Genomic DNA, 22,240 nt, shown 5'->3' with positions numbered 1-22,240 from the left:
GAGAAAGACTAGAAAAGACCACTGGACAATTCTTCAAATATTGTTAAGTGAGTTTCAGATGGCATTGTTTTTGTTTTTCTTTTTGAAACAGAGTCTCACTTCGTCACCCTGGGTAGAGTGCCAGGGCTGGGTCATAGCCTGAACTGAATAGAAATAAATACCTCCTGACAAAAGTGAGGGTGGGCAGAATTGAGCCTCTTGAAATACTTGAACCACTGGGTGTTCGTTGCAGATCCAGAACTCTCTGGCTTCATTCTCTCTCTACGGAGACCTCACAGGCAACTTCCATAGTAATGGATTAGGAGAACGAAAATCTAAGTCTGAAAACAAAAAACAAATGTAGACAAGAAAAGTACTAAGACCTAGCAAAAGGTAGTAAGTCCTGGCTGGGGATAAAAAAGGAATAGAAACAACTTCGATGGAAGGCTATAATCCTAGCACTCTGGGAGGCCAAGGTGGGTGGATTACCTGAGCTCGGGAGTTCCAGAACAGGCCCAGCAAGATTGAGACTCCATCTCTAAAAATAGCCGGGCGTTGTGGCTGGCACCTGCAGTCCCAGCTACTCGGGAGGCTGAGGCAAGAGGATTGCTTGAGCCCAGGAGTCTGAGGTTGCTGTGAGCTATGACGCCACGGCACTCTACCGAGGGTGGCAAAGTCAGACTTTGCCTCAAAAAAAAAATTTAAAAAATGAAATAAAGGCTTAAAGCTCAGTAGAACTGCCGGAACAGTAGGAACACTCGGGGAACATTGGAGGCTTATCTCTCTGATGCAGAAAAGGAAACTATGGCAGGAAGGACTGCTTCAGTTCCTACCAAAGAAGTGCAAACCATTTAAGTCTCAGAAACCCAATTTTAAGGAAAGGTGGAGACTGGGTGAAATCCTAGGCGAGTCCCTGGACCTCAGTAGGCCAGAACCTTAATAGCAGCTCAAGAAATCAGCCCAGGGCGATTCTCCATGAGAGACAAATGTGAAACCTCCTAACCAGGAATCAAGACTCAGAGGCAGACATTCAATAACAGGAGCCCAGGGAGTTCAGAACTACAACAATTCCTGGGAACTTTCTAAGGATAGAAAAATTCAGAGAAAAGAACAGGAAACTGAGACTTAAGAAATAAAGACAATGTGTTTCACTTAAAGAGTTAACTACTGTATGTGTGGGGTATGCTGCCCAGAAAGAATCTCCTTTCTTTCTTTCTTTCTTTTTTTTGAGACAGTCTCACTACGTTGCCCTTGGAGAGCTATGGGTGCAGAGCCAAGAAAGGAGATTCTTTCACTAAGCAGATACAGACCTTCAGCAATGGCAAACGGTGGGTAAAAATAGGGCTCGAGTGAGAAATGAAAATGAAGTGGTTCTAAATACTTGGAACAATCATCAGGAAAGACTTAAAGCCACCATTGCAAAAACATATGGGAAGCACAGTGCTAAAATGAATCCGGCTAACCTGAGAAGAGACTTCCTGATCTAAGTTTAACCTGACAGGGGGTGGTGGGCTCCAGACTGCTTGGTAACCTGTAGAGGCTGAATAACTGCTTGATTATGTGTAAGACTAGTAGTAATTTAGGGTCCACGTGGCAAAGCAGAAGAGAACAGGAGACTTCTTTCTTAACTTGACACCCCCCCCCACCATACTCAAGCTAGATTTAGACCTCATGTCCTACTACTGTCCCCCGTTCACTGTGCTCTACCCATACTGACTTCCTTCACATTCCTAGACAAGGCAAGGCCATACCTGCCTCAGGACCTTAGCACTTGCCACTCCCCCATACCCTGAAGGAGTAATGCTTATTACAAACAAGGTTTCTAGGGTACAACACACGAACACATTTTCCATTCCAGTAGGATTGCTCTGGCTCAGTAGAGACGACATTGGAGAGGAAAGAATTTGGGACTTCAATGCATTTATAGTTTAGTTTACAAAAAGTGTCGGGTTTTAGACTTTAATATACTCTAAGAATTTAACAATTGGAGAGAATTCACTTCAAATTGTCAGTATCATTATGCAGTTGGAAATGTATTTGGGGCTTAAGTTTATGGTGTCATGAGGTGCTCCTTGAACTATCTCTGCCCATACCGGTAGGACAAGGCAGCCCGGCACAATGTGAGATGAAAAATGGAATAAAACGTCCATCTCGGCCTCCATGGTCTTCATTAACATCCAGTGCATTTCAGAATCCTCTAATCTGTCCACCCAGAGCAGTGGTGAGTATCAGAGAGAGGCCTCAGGAAGGTTGGAGTAGGACCTTCCCTATATCTGCTGTTTTTGTCAAAGGGGCAGCCTCTTCTGGTTGCCCATAAATTTGTCTGTTAACAAAAGGATCAGAGAACAAAAGAAACTGCAGCGATGTCTGCGCCCCTTCCCACTAGAGGGAGCTGTGGAGTTAACACAGGACTTTCACAGGGCTTTCCCAAAAGGCCACAAAGGAAGTTTTTAAGGAGCCAACTGTAGGAAGACTGCTCTTCTATAGGTGGGGTTAATGTGCTTAGACACTGCAGTCATGAGGCCTCCCTGTACTGCAGGTGCCAAATACATTGGGGCTCACCTTTCTGGTCTCCTAGAAGTTGGTTCTGATTTTCCATAATGAATACTCTTAGGGATCGGTTGTCTTAAATTTGGGGTAAGAAATAAAACACTGAATTCTTGATCTAGGATCACCAGAGAGCTCTCAATAAAGAAGCCCCTTCTTGGTCTGTACCCTCTGTGGGGAGGAGGTAAGTGATAAGATTCAGGCAGAATGTGACAAAGTTTGTTAGAACTGCAGCCTGGGTCTCCTGACTCCCAGACTAGCATGATTTATGCTCCCCACGTTGTACAGTTCGGTCCATACATTTAACTTGCTGTCCCGAGGTCAACACCTACCTGCTGGTGTGGTCGTGATCTCTGTCTGCACTGTGTGTTCCTCAGCAGGTCCCAGCAGGGTGACAGTCACTGTGTAAGCAGTCGAAGGAGACAGATCCAAACACACTACTGGAGCCTGTTCCCTCGTTGTGAAGTTAAATGATGTTGCATGATAAACGTGATCCAGATACCACCTCTGACCCAGAACTCTAAACTGTGGTGAGATTTAAGAAAGCCTTGCATTAAATTTACTTTTGGCTTGCAGACGTCTACACCCTAAGCAGAATGAGGTTGAAGCAGCAAAGTTCCTTCTATTTATCCCCACCCACTCAGAATTATTTTTAATACACTAAAGAGCTGAACTGAGGGCAGACTTTACAAAGCTACCTTACCTTTCCTATTCGACGTCCCCCATAAACAGGTGTAGGACTAAGTTTAAAATGTGTAACTGTATCTCAGATGAATAGAACGCCAGGCTATTATTCTAAAGGAATCCTTTGCTGGCCACCCAAGGGAAAGAAATTGAACTGGGGTGATTAGGCAAAATTCTTTTGATTTCTTTCATTATGAGGAATCCATGGACAGGCCTCATAGAACCGAGTACTTAAACTCTATGAGGACTGCCCCTGATGATGCCTTGACAGCAACTGTGCAGTAGTGATTCATTTGATCCTTCCTATGAGAACTCTGGTTAAAGAGCTTGTGATTCATGGAGTCATTAAACACATTGTCACTCAATCGTACTTTACCCACCCAGTGCCAACTCAAGCAGCAAGTATAGGAAGTTACAGGGAAAAATCTGTTGTGAAGGTCCCATAAGTAATATGATCCACCCTTGGTCAGTCAGTGTGCTTTAGCTGGTGGAGACGCCCACGTGTTTAGTGTTTCCAATGATGCTGGCATCACTGTCTATACCACCCTCTCTCCAGCCTCAACACTGTCAATCACTAACTCTTCCCCATCAGTCTCCCACAGCTCTCCAAAACCTTGACACCTGGCTCATAAAAATTTCTTGGGCCTAAACTCTTTCAAATTCTCTTGAGTAACTTAAAGATCTTTATGGATAAGTCATCAAAACTTGACTTCAGACTTCCTTGAGCTCAATGCTGTGAAGTGCTTCCACTCCACTTTAGTCACCAGAACTAACAGCCATATTCTAGACTGTGTCTTCATCAGAGTTGCTCCCCCAAGACCTTGCGGTGGTCCCCTGTATGTCATGACCACTTCCTAGTGAGGTGTAACACGTGTTCTTGTGTGTTTGGGCAATACGTAGTTTCTCTTTTGTAAACTGCTCTTCAACGTTCACTTTTTCCAAGGGATTTAAGAGTATTTCACATATTATATAAATTAATCATCTAATATATTTTAAAAAGGAATTCCTCTTTCAGTTTTACTCTTTAATCAATTTAGCATAGGATAGGAAGTAGGAATCATTTGTTTTTTTTTTGTTTTTTTTTGCAGTTTTGGCCGGGGCTGGGCTCGAACCCATCACCCCTGGTATATGGGGCCAGTGCCCTAAGGGGCAGCCCGGAATCATTTATTTTCTTAACCTAGTAGTTAAGCAATCAGAACCACTTATTGAATAAAACCTTTCTTCCTCTACTGATTTGAAAAATCCTCTTTATCCTATACTAAAATTATTTAGGTACTTGAATATGCCTTTAGCCTTAGTGTTCTTTCTAATAAAGAAATTTTAATATTTCACTTTGCCTGCTTAAAATCCTTTACCGGCTCCACATAGACATCAAGATGAAATCTAAATTCAAAAGCACAGTGACCCATGACCTCACCATTGCCTAGATGTTTGCCTCATATTTTTCCTACTCTGCTTTGCTCTCTGTTATCCAATATGCTACTCTAACTTGCCCACAATGCCCTTCTTCAACCTCTCCCGGACTCTTTCACCTGGCTAATTCCTACTTATTTTCTCTGACACAGCATGACCTTTCCTCTTAAAAAAATACATACCTGGACACACACATATACAAACACAAAATATTCTACTCCATTATGTATTGACTTCTTATCAAAGCACTCATTACATCATATTGTAGTTGTTAACTTATATGTTTCTATTAGTCTGAACTGGAATCCGGGTCCTAACACATAATATTCTTCTAGTAAGGGGTCATTGTATAAATTACTTAATTTTAATTTAATTCTTCCTGAGTTTACTCTCTGCCAGATGATTGGCTAGGCACTAAAAATGACACAAAGATAAATCTTAGTTCCTGCCTGAGTTTATTTATAATTTTACTCGTGATGTTCAAAAAAAATCAAATGAGGGCTAATTGCCATGTGACGAATTTCTCAAAAATCTATGCTAAAATGTGAATTAGATGGCAAAATAAACTGCAATTATTAAGTACACTAAAATAAAATATAAGTGTAAAATATCAGGCATGGAAAATGCTAGCATGTCACCAAAGAAAGTGTCTTACTTCAATCGAATCCCTCACACCCCTCTGGCATCTCATAGCTGCTGTGGAAACAGCAATCACACCCTGTCTGGAGTTCATTCATTTTTAAATAGTTTGGATCCTCACTTGGAGAGCACCCAAATTTTTAAGTGACACAGTTCTTTGACAGATAAAAGATCTTCTTACTTGGTAGGTTCGTTCTGATCCAACTTTCCTAGAATGCCTGTTCAATTTCAAACAAGTTTCATTAAATATTGAAATATTGAAAATTCCATCATCTTCTGAAAGATCGTCTTCTAAAAAATAAGAGAGAAGATATTGACAGGTCACGTCATCTTAGCAAAACACATCAGAGTTCAGCACAAGTGAAGTTCTGACACCTGGAGAGTCGACTGGGTGTTTGACAGAAAGAGCATTAAATACGGCATCAGCAGACTCAGCTTCAAGTCTGAGCTCTACAAGTTCTTAATTGTAATGACCTCAGTTAAATCACTGAACTCTCCAAACCTCAGTTTCCTTATTTGTGAAATCAAACAATCCAGCTTGCTTTTCTTAAGCCACAGGCTGTTGTTTAGAGAATCAAATGAAATATTTTTAAATTACTGTAAATGAATAAAGCTGTGATATTTTTAGAACATTAATCCTATCACCTGGATAGTCCGTACTAAAATGTCATGAAGGTAAGCATACAAGTAGCCAGAAAGTCTGAGAATAAGGAAAAAAGTGAATAAAAATCAAAAATCTATGAATTGGAACTCTCCGGTCAAGTGCTTTCCAACCTAGAAAATGACCAGAAAACAGATGACCAGGCAAGGGAAAATTTGCTTTCACAGCAGACAGTATTTCAAGAGCTACTCAGCTGAGTGCTAAGGCAAAAAAATAATCTGAAAGCAGACTAGTTTCAACCATTGTATAGAAAATAAGTCATTTCATACCTCCTGGAGTCTAATTCATTCCTACAATGAATTCTCTAATGTAGTTATAAAGGAGTTTTGTCATTCATGAATTACCGAAATCACAAAGAAGGAATAATATGGGTGATTTTCAAGGAAAAACAAATTTCCTAACAAACAGGCCTATATATTTTCTACCAATGAGAAGAAGTTTAAATGTCTACCAAAAAGAAGCTGTTTTATAACTATCTTCAAAGGGTGTTTCTGCCAGGGAGTCTCTGCTACCTAAGAGTAACAATGATAATAATAAATTATTCTATTCAATACCAGACCTCTCCACAGCATTTTCAATATCACTGACATATGGGGCACAAGGCAATTAGTGGGGAGAAAATATTTCTGGCTGTAATTGGAAATGCAGAGACATGATGATGAGAGAGAATTGGAAGACTATCATCTGTGCTTTCCTTTAGCTTCAAGAATTTTAAAAATTCCATAAGGACATCATCAGAAACAAAAATTGCCATGTGCAGGCATGACTTCCAGGAACACCGAGTGCGTAATATGTAAGAAATGCCACAGAGAGCTCACGTCTGTACGTGAACGGAACAGAAGCAGAAGCGGTATGCACACGGCTTCCATCTCGTCCGTCACAGGAGACAGCCATTATGGTCTGAATTCAGGGAAGAAGGCAACCGAACAAAGGCATCTGGTTTTCACTTCCCACGCCCAGTCCTAACAGTGACTGAGAATAAATAAAAATGGGTCAAAATTTGCATCTGGGTTGGGAAGAAGGGTCGGTTGCCATACACAAGGCGGAAACATAAAGATGTCTCTGCTCAGCACCGGGTGGAAGAGACAAGGAAAAAGAAAGACCCCGACAGCTCCTGTGCCACCTGCCTTCCAAGTGAAGGAACAGGGTCTCCAAGTGTCAACGGAAGGAACGGGAGGAGAACTGACGCCCAGGGAGGAAGCAAGGCAGGCCACAGGACAACTCAGGGATGGACGCTCCATCTGGGACCGTTTAGTCCACAGGTTCTCAGATCCACCTGTTCATCCCTCAGCAGATTGGAAGTCATGCTGGGATATCAGGGGGTTTTTTTGCAGTTTTTTTGGCCGGAGCTGGGTTTGAACCCGCCATCTCCAGCATATGGGGCCAGCGTCCTACTCCTTTGAGCCATAGGCATCGCCCAGTATTTCTTTTTTAAGTTCAACAGACAACTCTGCTAGGCATCCAGAGAAAAAGTGTGCATACTAATAATACTATTGCTGCTACTGCTAATAATAATAACAATAATAGTCCTTCCTTAGCACATATAAGTAACAGGGAACAACTTCCAAGTAGAGGCCTAGGGACTTAGCAGAGAAGCTGGGTTGACAGAAGAAAGGACTTGCCTCTGTCCTACTCTGTAGGCTGAAGCGCCATAAAGAAACCAGGTCCAAGGCCAATGGCCTCACCAACCAACACAGAAAAGTGCTCAGAAATAAAGCTCAGGGGAATGGCCTTTCTTACAGCTGCTGCCCAAAGGACCCTGGATCACCCAGAGCTGAGATAAGCGTACACATACTCACATTACCCAATAAAAAGGAAGATCTAAGGAAATGTCATCTATTTTATTATGAGGAAAAATATCAGACCTAGACAGAACTTTTATCTTCCAAGGATAAGTAATCTAAAAGCTTAAAAGAAGAAAAAAAAGCCTATGAAATGATTCTATGAAGAGGAAGAGTTGAAAGAGAAACTGGGCTTCAGATGCAAAGAATGACCATGCTTTTGGAAAGGAGAATTGGGCAAAGTATTGGTCAAATTAGACAGCATTTGTTTTGCACTTTCAATAAAAACTTTTAAAAATGGATTCAAACAAGAGTGATAATAAGAGAATGTGAGAGCAGAGAGGAAACTGGTTGAGAGAGGCAGAAATAAAAAAGGAACTAGATAAGACCCAAAGAAAAGGAAACGAAAGTGCAACAACAGAATTTAAAGTGCAGCAGAAATGGTAAAGGCCGGAAATGTAAACGCAGAAGTGCAGATCTGTATAAAAGGCAGATGGAGGGCAAATGTGTTACATAAAGAAAAAAGGCAGAGGAACCTGCACATAAAAAGGGAAAAATGGAAAACCAATGTGGGCAAAAGGGAATCTGAAGAGCCAAAAACAAACTGTAAAAAAGGCAATGGGGGTGTAGGGTAGCTCACGCCCCAGAGCTTGGAGAGGCCAAGGCAGGAGGATCCCTGAAGGCCAGGAGATTGAGACCAACCTGGGTAACATAGTGAGACCCCCTATTTCTACAAAAATAATAATAAGAAGAAGACAAACTAGTCAGGCTACCATCCCAGCTACTAAGAAGGCTAAGGCAGGAGGATGGATGGCTTGAGCCTAGACCGTGCCATTGCACTTTACCCTGGGCAACAGAGTGAGATCCTGCCCCCTCAAAAAGCAATAATCAGAGATTCAATGAAAAAAAAATGTTCCTAATGTGTAAACAAATCACAACCTAAAGATCAAAATACTCAAAGGGTACTAGAAAAACTTAGTGCAAAACACGAGCATTTATACGCACTCAGGCTGAAGTTTCATGAAGAAAGGATTTGTCATTCCCATTGAATTCCAAATGCTCCCAACAGTGTCAGACACGTAGTAGACGGTCTATAAACTAGTACCAGGTGCACGAATAAATGATTAACATCTTAAGTTTTGTAGATAAAGGATGACTTTATGATACCCCAACTGAAAATCAGATTACCTATGTAGCATTAAAAACAAAAAGTCACACCTTCTTCCAGCTTCTCTTTCAAAACTTTAAATTCCCAAAGCCATTATGAAATATTTGCAGAATTCTGTAACCAAAGGTTATGATCCAAGAATTTTATCTTCACAAGCTCTTCATTCTTCTCATTCATTTGAAGGCAACAGAAAGACATTCTCAGATAATCATGGGCTCAGTGGGGAGAACAGATGTCTGTTCATAAGTACCCTATTCCCTGAGTGAAAAGATAGAAATCATCATTCAGAAACATAAATGAAGGGGTGATGCCTGTGGCTCAGTGAGTAGGGCGCTGGCCCCCTACACCAAGGGTGGCGGGTTCAAACCCGGCCCCAGCCAAACTGAAAAAAACAAAAAACAACATAGCTGGGCGTTATGGCAGGTGCCTATAGTCCCAGCTACTAGGGAGGCTGAGGCAAGGGAATCGCCTAAGCCCAGGAGTTGAAGGTTGCTGTGAGCTGTGATGCCATAGCACTCTAACGAGGGTGATAAAGTGAGATTCTGTCCCTACAAAAAAAAAAGAAACATAAATGAAAAGAGAGAAAAAATAGGGAAAGTAGTATAAAAGGACTGGCAATAAGCAATGAAACTATTAAAACACGTACTAGGGTAAATCATTGCTACAAATATTGCTAAAAATCAATATAAAATGAATTCGTTAAAGACATACGTTAAAAATAGGAAGCTGGCCAGGTACAGTGGTTCATGCCTATAATCCTAGCACAGTGGAAGGCCAAGACAGGACAATCGCTTGAGATCAGGAGTTTGAGACAAGCCTGGGAAACATGGCAAGACTCCATCTCTGCAAAAATTAAGAAAAATTAGCCAGGCATGGTAGCGCAGGCCTATAGTCCCAGCTACCAAGAGGCTAAGGCAAGAGGATTGCTGAAGACTGGGCATCTAAGGCTACAGTGAGCTATGATCATGCCATTGCACTCCGGCCTGCATGACAGAGTGAGATCTCAAAAAAAAAAAATGCAAGAAAACTTTTTAAAAATGAGAATGCTGAGCGGCGCCTGTGGCTCAAAGGAGTAGGGCACCGGCCCCATTTGCTGGAAGTGGCAGGTTCAAACCCAGCCCCGGCCAAAAACTGCAAAAAACAAAAAATGAGAATGCCATTTGGAATGCCATATTAAACCAATAATATAAGGGAAGGAAAAGGGGAGGGAATTAAAAAAGGGAGTAAAGAATGTTAACTTCCTTATCTTATTCAGGGAGAAATTAACATTATTTCAGTCTTAACATTGGAAGAAATACACACTTGAATGCAGCTGTTTTCTTTTTAATCTGATCATTTAAAGAAAAGAAAATCTATACTATGTGACTCATTAAAAAAGAGAATCTGTGGGCAGTGCCTGTGGCTCAAAGGAGTAGTGCACCGGCCCCATATGCCGGAGGTGGTCCGTTCAAACCCAGCCCTGGCCAAAAACTGCAAAAGCAAACAAAAAGAGAGAGAGAGAGAGAATCTGCGTACAAAAAGACAGGAAACAAAAGATATAGCAAAATAGCATAAAAAAGAGAAAAAATAAAATAAGACGAAAGAAAGGAAAATCATATCACAAACAATAATGTAAATTGGAGAACTTATCTATTCAAATATAAAACTTGTCCCAGAAAGGTTCCCAACATATGATATCTTCTATAGTACACCTATAACAATGTTATCTAGATAGCTTTTAAGAAGAAAAAAGTAGGCAAAGGCATGTCATGCAAATTCAAGCACAAAGAAATCAAGAAAACCACTTTTACCATCGAGTATAACTTTATGGATACAACAAATATTACATAAGCCAAGGTGGGCCATTTGTTACTAGTAAGAGACTCTTGTAATAAAGATAGCAATCATTAACATTAATATAACAACATCAAAAATGTGTGAAACAAAATAATTAGAATTCCTAAGAGAAACTGAGAAAAATGGCAATCCAAGTGAGGAAAAAAAAAAAAAAGATACAAAATCCTGAATATAGGCAGAGCCCATAGCTCAGTGGGTAGGGCGGGTAGGGCACCAGCTACGTACTCCCAGGCTGGTGGGTTTGAACCCAGCGCAGGCCAGCTAAACAACAGTGACAACTGCAAAAAGAAAAATATATAGCCAGGCGTTGTGGCGAGCACCTATAGTCCCACCTACTCGGGAGGCTGAGGCAAGAGAATCACTTAAGCCCAAGAGTTTGAGGTTGATGTGAGCTGTGACGACACAGCACTCTACTGAAGGCGACAAAGTGAGACTCTGTCTCAAAAAAAGAAAGAAAAAGAAAAAAAAAGAAATCCTATGAATAGCCTCATTGATAAAGTAGTTAAGACTAGACCTTACTCCACCTACCAGCAAACACTCTAACTTATTATCCAGTACTTGTTGAAATTACCAAACTTAGCCAAATAGTAAGGCCCAAGAAAATGTCAACAAATCCCTCCATGTACACCAAAATGTACTAAAACTAGAAATCAACAACAAAGTGTAAATGTTATACATATATTGTATAAAATACGTAAAATTAATGCTTCAATCAAAGGGGAAAACAAAATAGCAATTATATAATTCTTTGAAAGTACGGGCAAAGAGAATATATATGAAAACACTCATCAATAATTCTTCAATCATAGGAAAAATTAGAATAGCAATTATATCATGCCTTGAAAGATAAAGGAAACACGTCACTAATTAAGGAATTCTGCCAAAGCTCAACTCTGAAAGGAAGAGAGAAGCATTAAAAACTTTTGTTATCAAACAAGAAAGAATGGAAATAAGTTGAACTCAAGAATTTAGTAACAGAACAAAACAATTTAAGAGAAGCTTGGAGAAGTAAGTAATAAAAATAAGAAGAGAAATTAATGAGTTAAAAGAAAATTTTAAAACTCTGAGTTCATTCTTTGGGAAAAGAAAACAGTAAAGGCTGGGAGGGTAGCTCATGCCTGTAACCCTAGCACTCTGGTAGGCTAAGGGGGTAGATTGCTTGAGCTCAGGAGCTTAAGAGCAAGAGCAAGACCCCATCTCTAAAAGCAAGAGCATGACCCCATTTCTAAAAAAATAGCCAGTGTGGCTGGCTCTTGTAGTTCCAGCTACTCAGGAGGCTGAAACAAGAGGATCACTTGAGCCCAAGAGTTTGAGGTTGCTGTGAGCTATGATGCCATGGCACTCTACCAAGGGTGACAAAGTGAAACTGTCTAAAAAAGGAAGGAAGGAAGGAAGGGAGGGAGGGAGGGAGGGAGGGAAGGAAGGAAGGAAGGAAGGGAGGAAGAGTTAACCAATTTAAAAAGAGAGAAAAACCAAATTAGGAGTCAGAATAGGGTGGCACCTGTGGCTCAAAGGAGTAGGGCGCCAGCGCCATATGCCAGAGATAGTGGGTTCAAACCCAGCCCTGGCCAAAAACTGCAAAAATTAAAAAAAAAAAAAAAAAAAGGAGTCAGAATAAATTGGGATTATATAACCTGTGGCTCCAGAGGAAATGTGAGCAAATCTACCATATGACATTTCAGCCAACAAATTTAAAATCTCAACCAAATGAACATTTATAAGAAAAACGTAAGTTAAAAAAATTGACTTGGGCACCAGCCCCATATACCAGAGGTGGCAGGTTCAAACCCGGCCTTGGCCAAAAACTGCAACAAAAAAATAAATAAATAAAATAAAATAAATATAAAAATTAAAAATTGACTTAATATAAGAAGCTTAAACCCACATCCAAGGAAGAAATCAACAAAGTTGTTAAAGAATCATCTCCCTAAAGGGATGAAGCTTAAATGATCTTATGTGCAAAACTTTAAAAAGGGAATAATCTCAAAGGGTATAAACTGTTCTGGAGCAAAAAATATGGAAAACTCCCCAATTCATTTTAAGGAATGAATATAACTCTCCCGATGAAATGAGGCAACGGAAGGCGCAGGATCTAGACAAATCTTTGCAACAGCATGTAATAAAGAAAGGCAAGCAGATACTTAGCAAATGTAGAAACATGCCTCACTTCCAGCTGCGATGACTCACTATAAATCCTAATTCTCCCTAGATTAACTTGAAAATTTAATCCAATTTCATTTAAAATCTCAGACAGAGGAAAATAGTCCAGAGACATTAAATAACTTATCCAACTCTTCAACACAAAGGTAAAAGGTAAAACTAGATCTGCCTTACTCCAAAGACCATGATTTTTCCAGTGGAAACTAATGTGAAGAGGTAATCAGATATTAGTAGCAACAGCTGACATTGAACAGCAACCTGTCACCCTCACTGAACAGTAACAGATGAGTTTCAAGTCCTGGGATGATCTTTTAAAGAAGACATATCCCTGGAAGTCCATAGTAGTTCATTATTTTTTTATTTTATTTTATTTTATTTTTGAGACAGAGTCTTACTATTTCGCCCTTGGTAGAGTGCCATAGTTTCACAGCTCACAGCAACCTCCAACTCTTGGGCTTAAGTGATTCTCTTGCCTCAGCCTCCCAAGGAGCTGGGACTACAGGCACCGCCCAACACCCAGGTATTTCTTTGTTGCAGTTGTCATTGTTGTTTAGCTGGCCCAGGCCAGGTTCGAACCCACCACCCTCAATGCATGTTGCCAGTGCCATAAGCACTGTGCTACAGGCACTGAGCCCATAGTAGTTCATTATTAATTTCACAAACTTTCTCTAATTAGTCACCGTATTAATTTTATAATATCTTTGCCTTCCTATTATTTACTTAGAATAGAAATAATTGTTTATATGTAAGTACCAACATAACCAATTTGTATAATTTCACAGACTTTATGTTGTTAAGATTGGCAGACTTTTTAATTTTTATTTCTGCCAAATATGTATCACTTCCCGGTACCTAGAGGCAACAATATCCAAGGATTAGGTAATTTTCTTAAGTAGGACATCAAACAGCTAATTAAGAACTACCTCTTCACCCCCCCCTAAATAATAGATGCCATGAATGGCTTCTACAGTTTTATTTAATTCATCCTCATGCTCCATAACCAGAATTATACTGTTTTCCAAAATTCATTGTAATTGTCACAATGTTGTTAAAAAAATTATGTGATAATCATGTACAAAAATGTTAATTCCGGGCGGCGCCTGTGGCTCAGTGAGTAGGGTACCGGCCCCATATGCCGAGGGTGGCGGGTTCAAACCCAGCCCCGGCCAAATTGCAACAAAAAATAGCCGGGCGTTGTGGCGGGCGCCTGTAGTCCCAGCTACTCGGGAGGCTGAGACAAGAGAATCGCGTAAGCCCAAGAGTTAGAGGTTGCTGTGAGCCGTGTAACGCCACGGCACTCTACTGAGGGCCGTACAGTGAGACTCTGTCTCTACAAAAAAAAAAAAATGTTAATTCCTACTTCTGAAAGCTCCTTCCTGTCCACTCTTTTCCACCAACATCTACCCACCCCATCGGCTCTCGGGTCACTCTCATCCTGAATCTGAGGCTGTGGCGTCAGCTTCCCCAGCTCTTCCTCCATCATAGACAACGACAAAAAATGACTTTCAAGTTTGCTACCAAAAATAAGCCACATGGCTACCCTCTATTGGTTTGGATAACTGAGAACAGACTACTCATCACCTAAACTTTTCCTATTCTATTCTATTTGATTTATTTTATCTTATTTCATTTATTTTTGTTTTTATGAGTCAGGGTCTTGCTCTGTCTCCCAGGCTAGAGTGCAGTGGTATGATCATAGCTCACTGCAATCACAGACTCCTGGGCCCAAGCAATCCTCCTGCCTCAGTCTCTCAAAGTGCTGGGATACAGACATCAGCCACCACACCCAACTCATTTTCCTCTTTGAATGCCTTTTTATTACCTTCTCCCTCTACCAGAGGACTCAGCTGAGAAACAGTACATCTGAGTCCATTCAAACTGGTTCCACTGGGACAGGAATCTCTCCTACAGAGACCTGCTATGACTCTGATGCCTGGAGCAACTACATTCCCTCATTCTCCGCCCTTTCCCTCCAGTACAAATCTCAAAAAGCAAGTATGAATGGTCCTGCCTAACTGATCCTGCCAAATGTCTCCCCACATCCTGTGCTTAGCATTTTCTAGCAGGAAATGAGACTTCACCTACCAGCTGTCTGGAAACCAATGATGGCTGGCTCAGAGCGCCTGGGAGGGGCGGTGGAGATGTTGACAGTGTAGTTAGTGCCTTGGTACAGGTCTAGGCAGACTTCTGGGGTCCTGCTGTCTGTGGTCAAGTTGACAGTCTCTTCATGAACTGATTCCACCGGGTCCAATCGTTGTCCTTTTATGTGTACCTTTGTGAGAGGAAACAAGACAGCCCACATGACTGTAGTCAAAACACCCAAGACTTTGCAGTGCTGGATCCTATTTTCCTGCTCAACCTGGGAAGGTAAATAAGGTAAGCTCTACTATCAGGTATATGATGATCAAGTTTGATCATCCCAGGGATCAATAAATCCAGTGATCAATAAAGAAGTGACACAAGGCCGAGCAAGGTGGTTCATGCACAGAATCCTGGCACTTTGGAAGGCTGAGGCATGAGGATTGCTTGAGGTCAGGATTTAGAGATCAGCCTGAGCAAAGCAAGAACCTGTCTCTACTAAAACAAGAAAAATGAGCCAGGTGTGGTGGTTTGCACCTGTAGTCCCAGCTACTCAGAAGGCTGAGGCAGGAGGATCACTGGAAGTCAGGAGCCTGGGCTTGCTGCAAGCTAGGCTGAGGCCATGGCACTCTAGCCTGGGGCAACAGAGTGAGACTCTGTCTCAAAAACCAATAAATAAATAAAGATATGACATAATGAGGCAGTGATATCCTGCACACCAACGGTCAGCCACAAAAGAAGGCAGTCACCACACACGACCACTAGTTGCATCTGTCACTAAGTCAGCAGATGCTTCCAGCATTGCTCTGGGGGAGTGAACACAAGTGCTTGGAAACAAGCAATAATGATGATGCCAAATATAAATGCATCCCCCACATACACACCCTGTCCAAAGACAAATACATCAAACCCAAAATGTAAAATAACAAAATAATGCAGGTACCTTAAAAATTCTACCCACCCTTTTTAAATGCCAGTGGGATCAGACAGCAATTAGATTGAGAAGCCCTTATGGAAACAAGTCCCTCTTACTCAAATTCTCGTGAGTTACCATTTCTGCTCTAGAAGGAAAACATAAATCACTTCACTTACCACATATACGATCTTGGAGTTTATTTTTCTTGAGTTTATTTGCCACTTCACACAGGTGTTATTAAACAACTCGACATCATGAATTTCTGTCATTTTTTCTAAAATAGAACAAGAGAGTTGACTCATGAAATGTATCAATGAATACATTGGAAAAAATCCTAATGGAGATGAGTTTGACTGCACAGCTGGTATCTCCTCTGCCCACCATTCATGCTGTGATTCAGATACCAAGTCAGGCAATTCAAGCTGCCCTAGGCCAATCGCCTAACTTCTCTTCATCATGAATGGTGGAAGAAAAGGAAAGATTCCTGCTGGAGTGTGGGTAAGAATTCCATCCCAGGGCGGCGCCTGTGGCTCAGTGAGTAGGGCACCGGCCCCATATGCCGAGGGTGGCAGGTTCAAACCCAGCCCCAGCCAAACTGCAACAAAAAAATAGCCGGGTGTTGTGGCGGGTGCCTGTAGTCCCAGCTACTCGGGAGGCTGAGGCAAGAGAATAGCTTAAGCCCAGGAGCTGGAGGTTGCTGTGAGCTGTATGATGCCACGGCACTCTATCAAGGGCCATAAAGTGAGACTCTGTCTCTACAAAAAAAAAAAAAAAAGAATTCCATCCCAATAGGCCAGGGATGTCACTGGCATCTGAAACGAGGCCCAGGTCTGAGTCCCACGTTGAATCTTCCCACTGGGTGGTGGGGTGCTCTTATTTACAAAGAGGAAGATGAAAAGTATCCCCACACATTGCTCAGGAGCAGCTCCAGGTAAACTAAATAAATTCTCCACATAGTCCCTAGATACTTGTGAGACTCCTTTAACTGAAACTATTTAATCCTGGTCTATCACTGATTTCTCTGGCTTGTTCCATTTCTTTTCAATATTATTCCGTGTAATGAATTTAGTAATGTGGGTCTGCCATATTAGCGGCTTGGTTCTCTGAGCGAGCAGTTTCCAATGGCCCAGTCAACCACTTGGGTGGCTTTTCAGACGTGAAGGGGTGGGGAACCTAGCTGTTTATTTCTGTAAAGACAAATTGCCTACAGAAAAACAAGACTATCTCTATTTTCAAATGATATCATCTGGACATTTACACATATGCACACATGTGCACACACTATACCCCTATTAAAGCCAAGAAAGAGCTGGCGCCTGTAGCTCAAGTGGCTAAGGTGCCAGCCACATACACCAGAACAGGCAGGTTCGAATCCGGCCTGGGCCTGCCAAAAAATGACAAAAAAAACCACAAAACACCGAAACCAACAATCCCCCACCCTCCAAAAAAAATAGCAGGCATTGCAGTAGGTGCCTATAGTCCCAGCTACTAGGGAGGCTGAGGCAGGAGAATCACTTAAGCCCAAGAGTTGGAGGTTGCTGTGAGCTGTGATGCCATAGCACTCTAACCAGGGTGATAGCTTGAGGCTCTGTCTCAAAAAAAAGCCAAGAAAGGAGTATAGCAAAGTTACAGGTTAATGTACAAAAATCTATTGTGTTTATACAGACTAGCAATGAACAATCCAAACTGGAATTAAGGAAACAATTTCATTTACAACAGTATCCAAAAGAGAAAAATTCCCTGGAGAAGGAAATCTACATATCACCAAACAGGAAAATGCCAAGTATTCCCCCCTGAAGCAGATCCTACTTCTGAATTCTTTGAACCTCTCAGGCTCACCTGCTCACCCTTCCAGTCCTGCCTGGGCCCTAACAACACTCCCACATCTCGCCTCCCACTCTGGGTCCTCCCTGAAAAGCCTCCACACCCGTGCAATCACAACCTGTAAGTGCAGGGGAGCTAAAGCCCCAGGGGAGAAGATCACTGGATAAATCCTCCCTCCTTCTTTCCCCTCAAGGGCAGTTCTACAAAGACTTCATTTCTACAGCCTCTCGGGATGCTGTCATTCAGGGGGAGCAGTCCTTGTCCCCAGTTGAGACCAGTAAGCATGATGTGGAATCCTTCCTTCCTTGCTTTCCTGTCCTAGGCCTCCACCACTCCTGACCCATGGGGCTTTATTCCCTATTGCATATAAATATAAGCCCCCTGCCTCAGGCTCTGTTTTCCAGAAAACCCAAGGCAAGATTCCCATCAAGAAGAGCGAGAAAGATAACTCTCCATCTCAGAAAATGAATCTCCTCAGTAGTGCCTGTGGCTCAAGGAGTAGGGCGCAGTCCCATATGCCTAGAGGTGGTGGGTTCAAACCTTGCCCCGGCAAGAAAAAAAAAAAAGAAAATGAATCTCCTCAACTCAGTTCCTGTTCCTTCCTTCTTGTAAATTTCTTCTCAGCCTCCCAGTGGGAAAGGAAGCCTGAACCTTAGGCATCTGTAGGGTCAATTCATTTCTCCTATACTTGGAGCCAACCACCAACTTTGAACTAATGCTGGCTTACTGGTCTCTCTGCCCATAGAAGATTTTATGCCTTTATTAAATCATCCCATCGGCAGCATTATCTATTCCCCACATGATCTGGGCATAGGTGAGTTCAGGTCATCTATTAGGAACCGAGAATCAGTGGAGTTAGAGAGAGGAAAACAGACTCCTGCAAGGGTACCAGACCAGCCATGGCTGTCTGAAGCATTCCAGGATCTCTATATCAATATTTCTCTGAATACACATAATTTAAACTCAAAGAAATACTTCAGTTGTAGGCCTGGGTACCTTAGGAGATGCAGTGACCTCATCTGTTCACCCTCTTGGGTAGCACAAAGACGACACTGCCACTGGTCTTTTTATCAGCCTGAATAAACCCCAAATATCCCTGGCCCTTCCCTCTCCACTGCCCTTCAGCGCTCCAGCGCTCTCAGCACCTCTGCTCGTTCATACATCCCTCTCCTGCTAACTCACCACCGAGTCCAGAGGAAAAGGAAATGTCTCGCCCCCTCACCTTCTCTCCAAGTTGCCAATAAAGCAAATTTCCTCTCACTCTGCATCCCTTTGTCACCCAAGCAGAGATTAGAAAAGAGTTTTCTTTCTTGTGCTTCCTTTTTGTTCATTCACTATGACAACTGTAAATGGCATCTCAAAGAAGCCATCTGCCTCCAGCCTGTGCCACGCTCTCTACACAGATGGGACTCTGATCCAATTATAGAGATGTCAGATATTTCATCCCAAGAAGAAATGTAACAAAGTTTGGTTGTATTTCCCTCTAGTCATCTACAGATCGGTTTGGAACACTTCTTTATGAACGTATCAGATACCGAACATCTTCTACGTTAATGCTGCCCTTTTAAAAAAGATGACTTGGAGTGGTACGCTCTAATTCCAGTAGTCCTGATAAATGAAATCATTTCTGAAAGTCCTCTTTGAAACCGTCTCCAGGGCTCGTCCACTATTCATCACTCACTGAATGGCTATCAAGTGCGGCGCCTCCTGCCACGCCAGGCGCTGGGCTGTGAGGATAATCATCACAACATCGGTCCTTCTCTCAAGGAGCATGTTGTCTAACACAGCCAATAAACAGGTACATGGGAAAATTACAGCACAGTAAGTTACAGATCATTACAAAGCTATGTGTACCAAGCATCACAGGGGATCAGAAAGATACTCTCACCCGAGGGCCTGGGAAGGCCTCCTTCACAATGGACATGGCCTTGATGGATAAATGGCTAAAGAATGGGGAAGCCACATAAACAGACAGAACAGCAGGTCCAATGCCTGGGACAGTAAGAGTGTGTGTGGCACAGTCAGAGGGGTGGAAGAGTGTCACGTGCCTGCAGAGGAGGAAGGACAGAAACTGAGCAGCACAGGGAGAGGACAGGGTCAGCCCGGGAAAGCTCTCGCTGGCCAGAGTAAGTGCAGGCTGACTCCTACGAGCACAGAGAGCTGAAAGCCAGAAAATAACAGGAACAGTCTGTCTTTTAGAAAGCTCACTCTGGTGTATTTTAAAGGAAACACTAGAACACAGAAGAACCAGAGGTGACGAGGGAAGAACACAGTGCCATTTACCCTGTGATTGCTATGTCAGACAGGGATCGCTCTTTTAGACTTGAGCTCATCTCTACAGCTGTCATCAGAGGTAATAATCAACATAATAACAAGAGTGAATGTGTATTAGGTTATTGCTATGGATCAGAGATAGTGTGTGCAGTGCTTTAAATGTATCATTTCCTTTAAACTTTAAAATAGCCTCATGTGCTACAAACTGTTGTGTCCATTTCATAGCTAAGGTTTAGAGACATTAAGTAACCAAAGGTCCTACAGTTCCATAAGCAAGCAAGCCAGGATTTCACAGCTAAGCGCCTTTGCATTGAAACAGTTATTCAGTAAAAAGATAAAGAGATGAAATCAGGGGTGGCGCCTGTTGCTCAAAGGAGTAGGGCACCAGCCCCATGTGCTGGAGATGGTGGGTTCAAACCCGACCCTGGTCAAAAACTGCAAAAAAAAAAAAAAAAAAGAGAGAGAGAGAGAGATGAAATCAGATCACTGTACAACAAAACAAGAGACAATTCTGAAGAAGAATCCATAGGAAGTGAGAGAGGAGTGCAGACTGACGGCCAGCCTTTGAACTTGAGAGTCTCTGCTGCTCTCCTAAGAAATACAGGAGAAGGCAGGACATGTTTGCCAGAAAGAGACATGAATGGTATTGACAATGTGCTAAATCTGAGTTAGGTGCTAACTATTTAGGGAAAAAATAGTCTTGAAAGTCATGGACATCTGGAAGGTAGTTGAAGGCCTGGGTGCAAAGGAGACATCCAAGTAGGAGCGAGTAGCTCAAGGACAGAACACAGGAAACACCAAAACCTAGGGGCAACTGGGGAGAAGGGCATGGTGGGAGATGGGCAGGGGGCTGGCAGAGAGAGTGCTGTCAAGGAACAAAGAAACGAGAAGATTAAAGGGCATCTCTGTCTCCCTCCTTTCTTACCAATCCCCCACAACCTCCTCAGCCCCCACCCAGGAGGCCAGGAACAGGTCATCCGGGCACTGGGGAAAGCTCCAGCCCTCTCTCCTCTCATACAGTGCTGCTCTCCTGATGGGGCACTCACATGGTCATGATTAGATCTCAGCTTTGACTTTGGGTAGAGGTGGGTAGAGAGGGCTCTGGCCTGTCGTGCTGCAGAACACTTAGGCCTCTCTGGTTTTAAAAAAGTAGTTCCCACAGTATGCAATTGAACTCTCAGTAGATTTAGGGAAATAAAGCTCAACTAATGATAAAGTAAGTACCTTTGCCTTGCTTTACTGTGCGTGTGTGTGTACACATATGCACAAATATACATGTGTGTACATTTGTACATTATATATATATATAATGTGTATTTCAGCATTCTGTTGGCATCTAGTATTACTCTGTGGGTAGTTCCTATCACATTTGTGGTTAAATAATGATATATAGTTCATTATTTAATAACAAGTTCTCCTGAAAATAACTCTATGACGGCAAAAACCGCATTTATCTATTCACAGACACTGGTATAGTGCATTAGACATAGATACTAAAAAATATTCAGCCCAGGGGCGGTGGCTCATGACTGTAATCCTAGCACCCTGGGAGGCCAAGGCAGGTGTATTGCCTAAGCTCAGGAGTTTGAGACCAGCTTGAGCAAGAACCAGACCCCATCTCTAACAAACAAAAAAATAGCTGGGCATTGTGGCAGGAGCCTGTAGTCCCAGCTACTCAGGAGGCTGAGACAGGAGGATCACTTGAGCCTAGGAGTTTGAGGTTGTTGTGAGCTATGATGCCACAGCACTCTACTGAAGACAACAAAGTAAGACTCTGTCCCAAGAAAAGAAAAAAATGTCATTATTTTGGTTGATTGGTTGAATGGATGGATAGATGGAAAAATACATGATCAGCAATGATAACCACTATAGAAAGGTCAAGAGTAAAGAGAACTGAAACTAGAACATGAACTTGTCAGTGAGGTGGTCATTGTGACCTCAGTGAGAAGCCCCAGTGGAAGGGGAGTGTTAGATGCCTGATCTCCCTTCAGCCGGCTGGGAGGAGAGGGGAGGGCAGTGAACCTAGACAGTGGGCACAGAAGTCCCACTGTGCAAGGACGGGGACAGGTCTTTGTTTCCCATTTTATATCTTTTTTTCTATATTTTTGGTAACAGTAAAAGGTCATAAGTAATAAATTCAGGTGACCCAAACAGATGGTCAAGCTCGGTGTCACTTTTAGTAAAACAGCATCTGATTTCAAAGGTAAGATGACTAATCTTCCAATAACACTCAGAAACTACAGGCCATTCCCAAACAGGATTCTTAAACAAACACCACA

General features: G+C 42.3%; 1 protein-coding gene across 2 annotated transcripts in view; it reads right to left on the bottom strand.

Annotated features, from left to right (window-relative positions):
• The window catches only part of SUSD1 (sushi domain containing 1), a 133,101-nt gene that overhangs the window by 56,987 nt on the left and 53,874 nt on the right, over nucleotides 1-22,240 (bottom strand). Inside the window, exons 7-10 of one of the 2 annotated variants that reach the window (XM_053565695.1) lie at nucleotides 16,040-16,137; nucleotides 14,954-15,140; nucleotides 5,444-5,553; nucleotides 2,859-3,051 (exon numbers count right to left, since the gene is read on the bottom strand). In XM_053565695.1, coding sequence (XP_053421670.1) covers nucleotides 2,859-3,051; nucleotides 5,444-5,553; nucleotides 14,954-15,140; nucleotides 16,040-16,137 — 588 coding nt within the window. The remainder of the gene's footprint in view (nucleotides 1-2,858; nucleotides 3,052-5,443; nucleotides 5,554-14,953; nucleotides 15,141-16,039; nucleotides 16,138-22,240) is intronic. The other variant, XM_053565702.1, reaches the window with a different exon arrangement.

This window comes from Nycticebus coucang, chromosome 2 (assembly GCF_027406575.1).
Source record: "Nycticebus coucang isolate mNycCou1 chromosome 2, mNycCou1.pri, whole genome shotgun sequence".
Taxonomy (NCBI): domain Eukaryota; kingdom Metazoa; phylum Chordata; class Mammalia; order Primates; family Lorisidae; genus Nycticebus; species Nycticebus coucang.
This window is presented reverse-complemented; position numbering and strand designations above follow the sequence as displayed.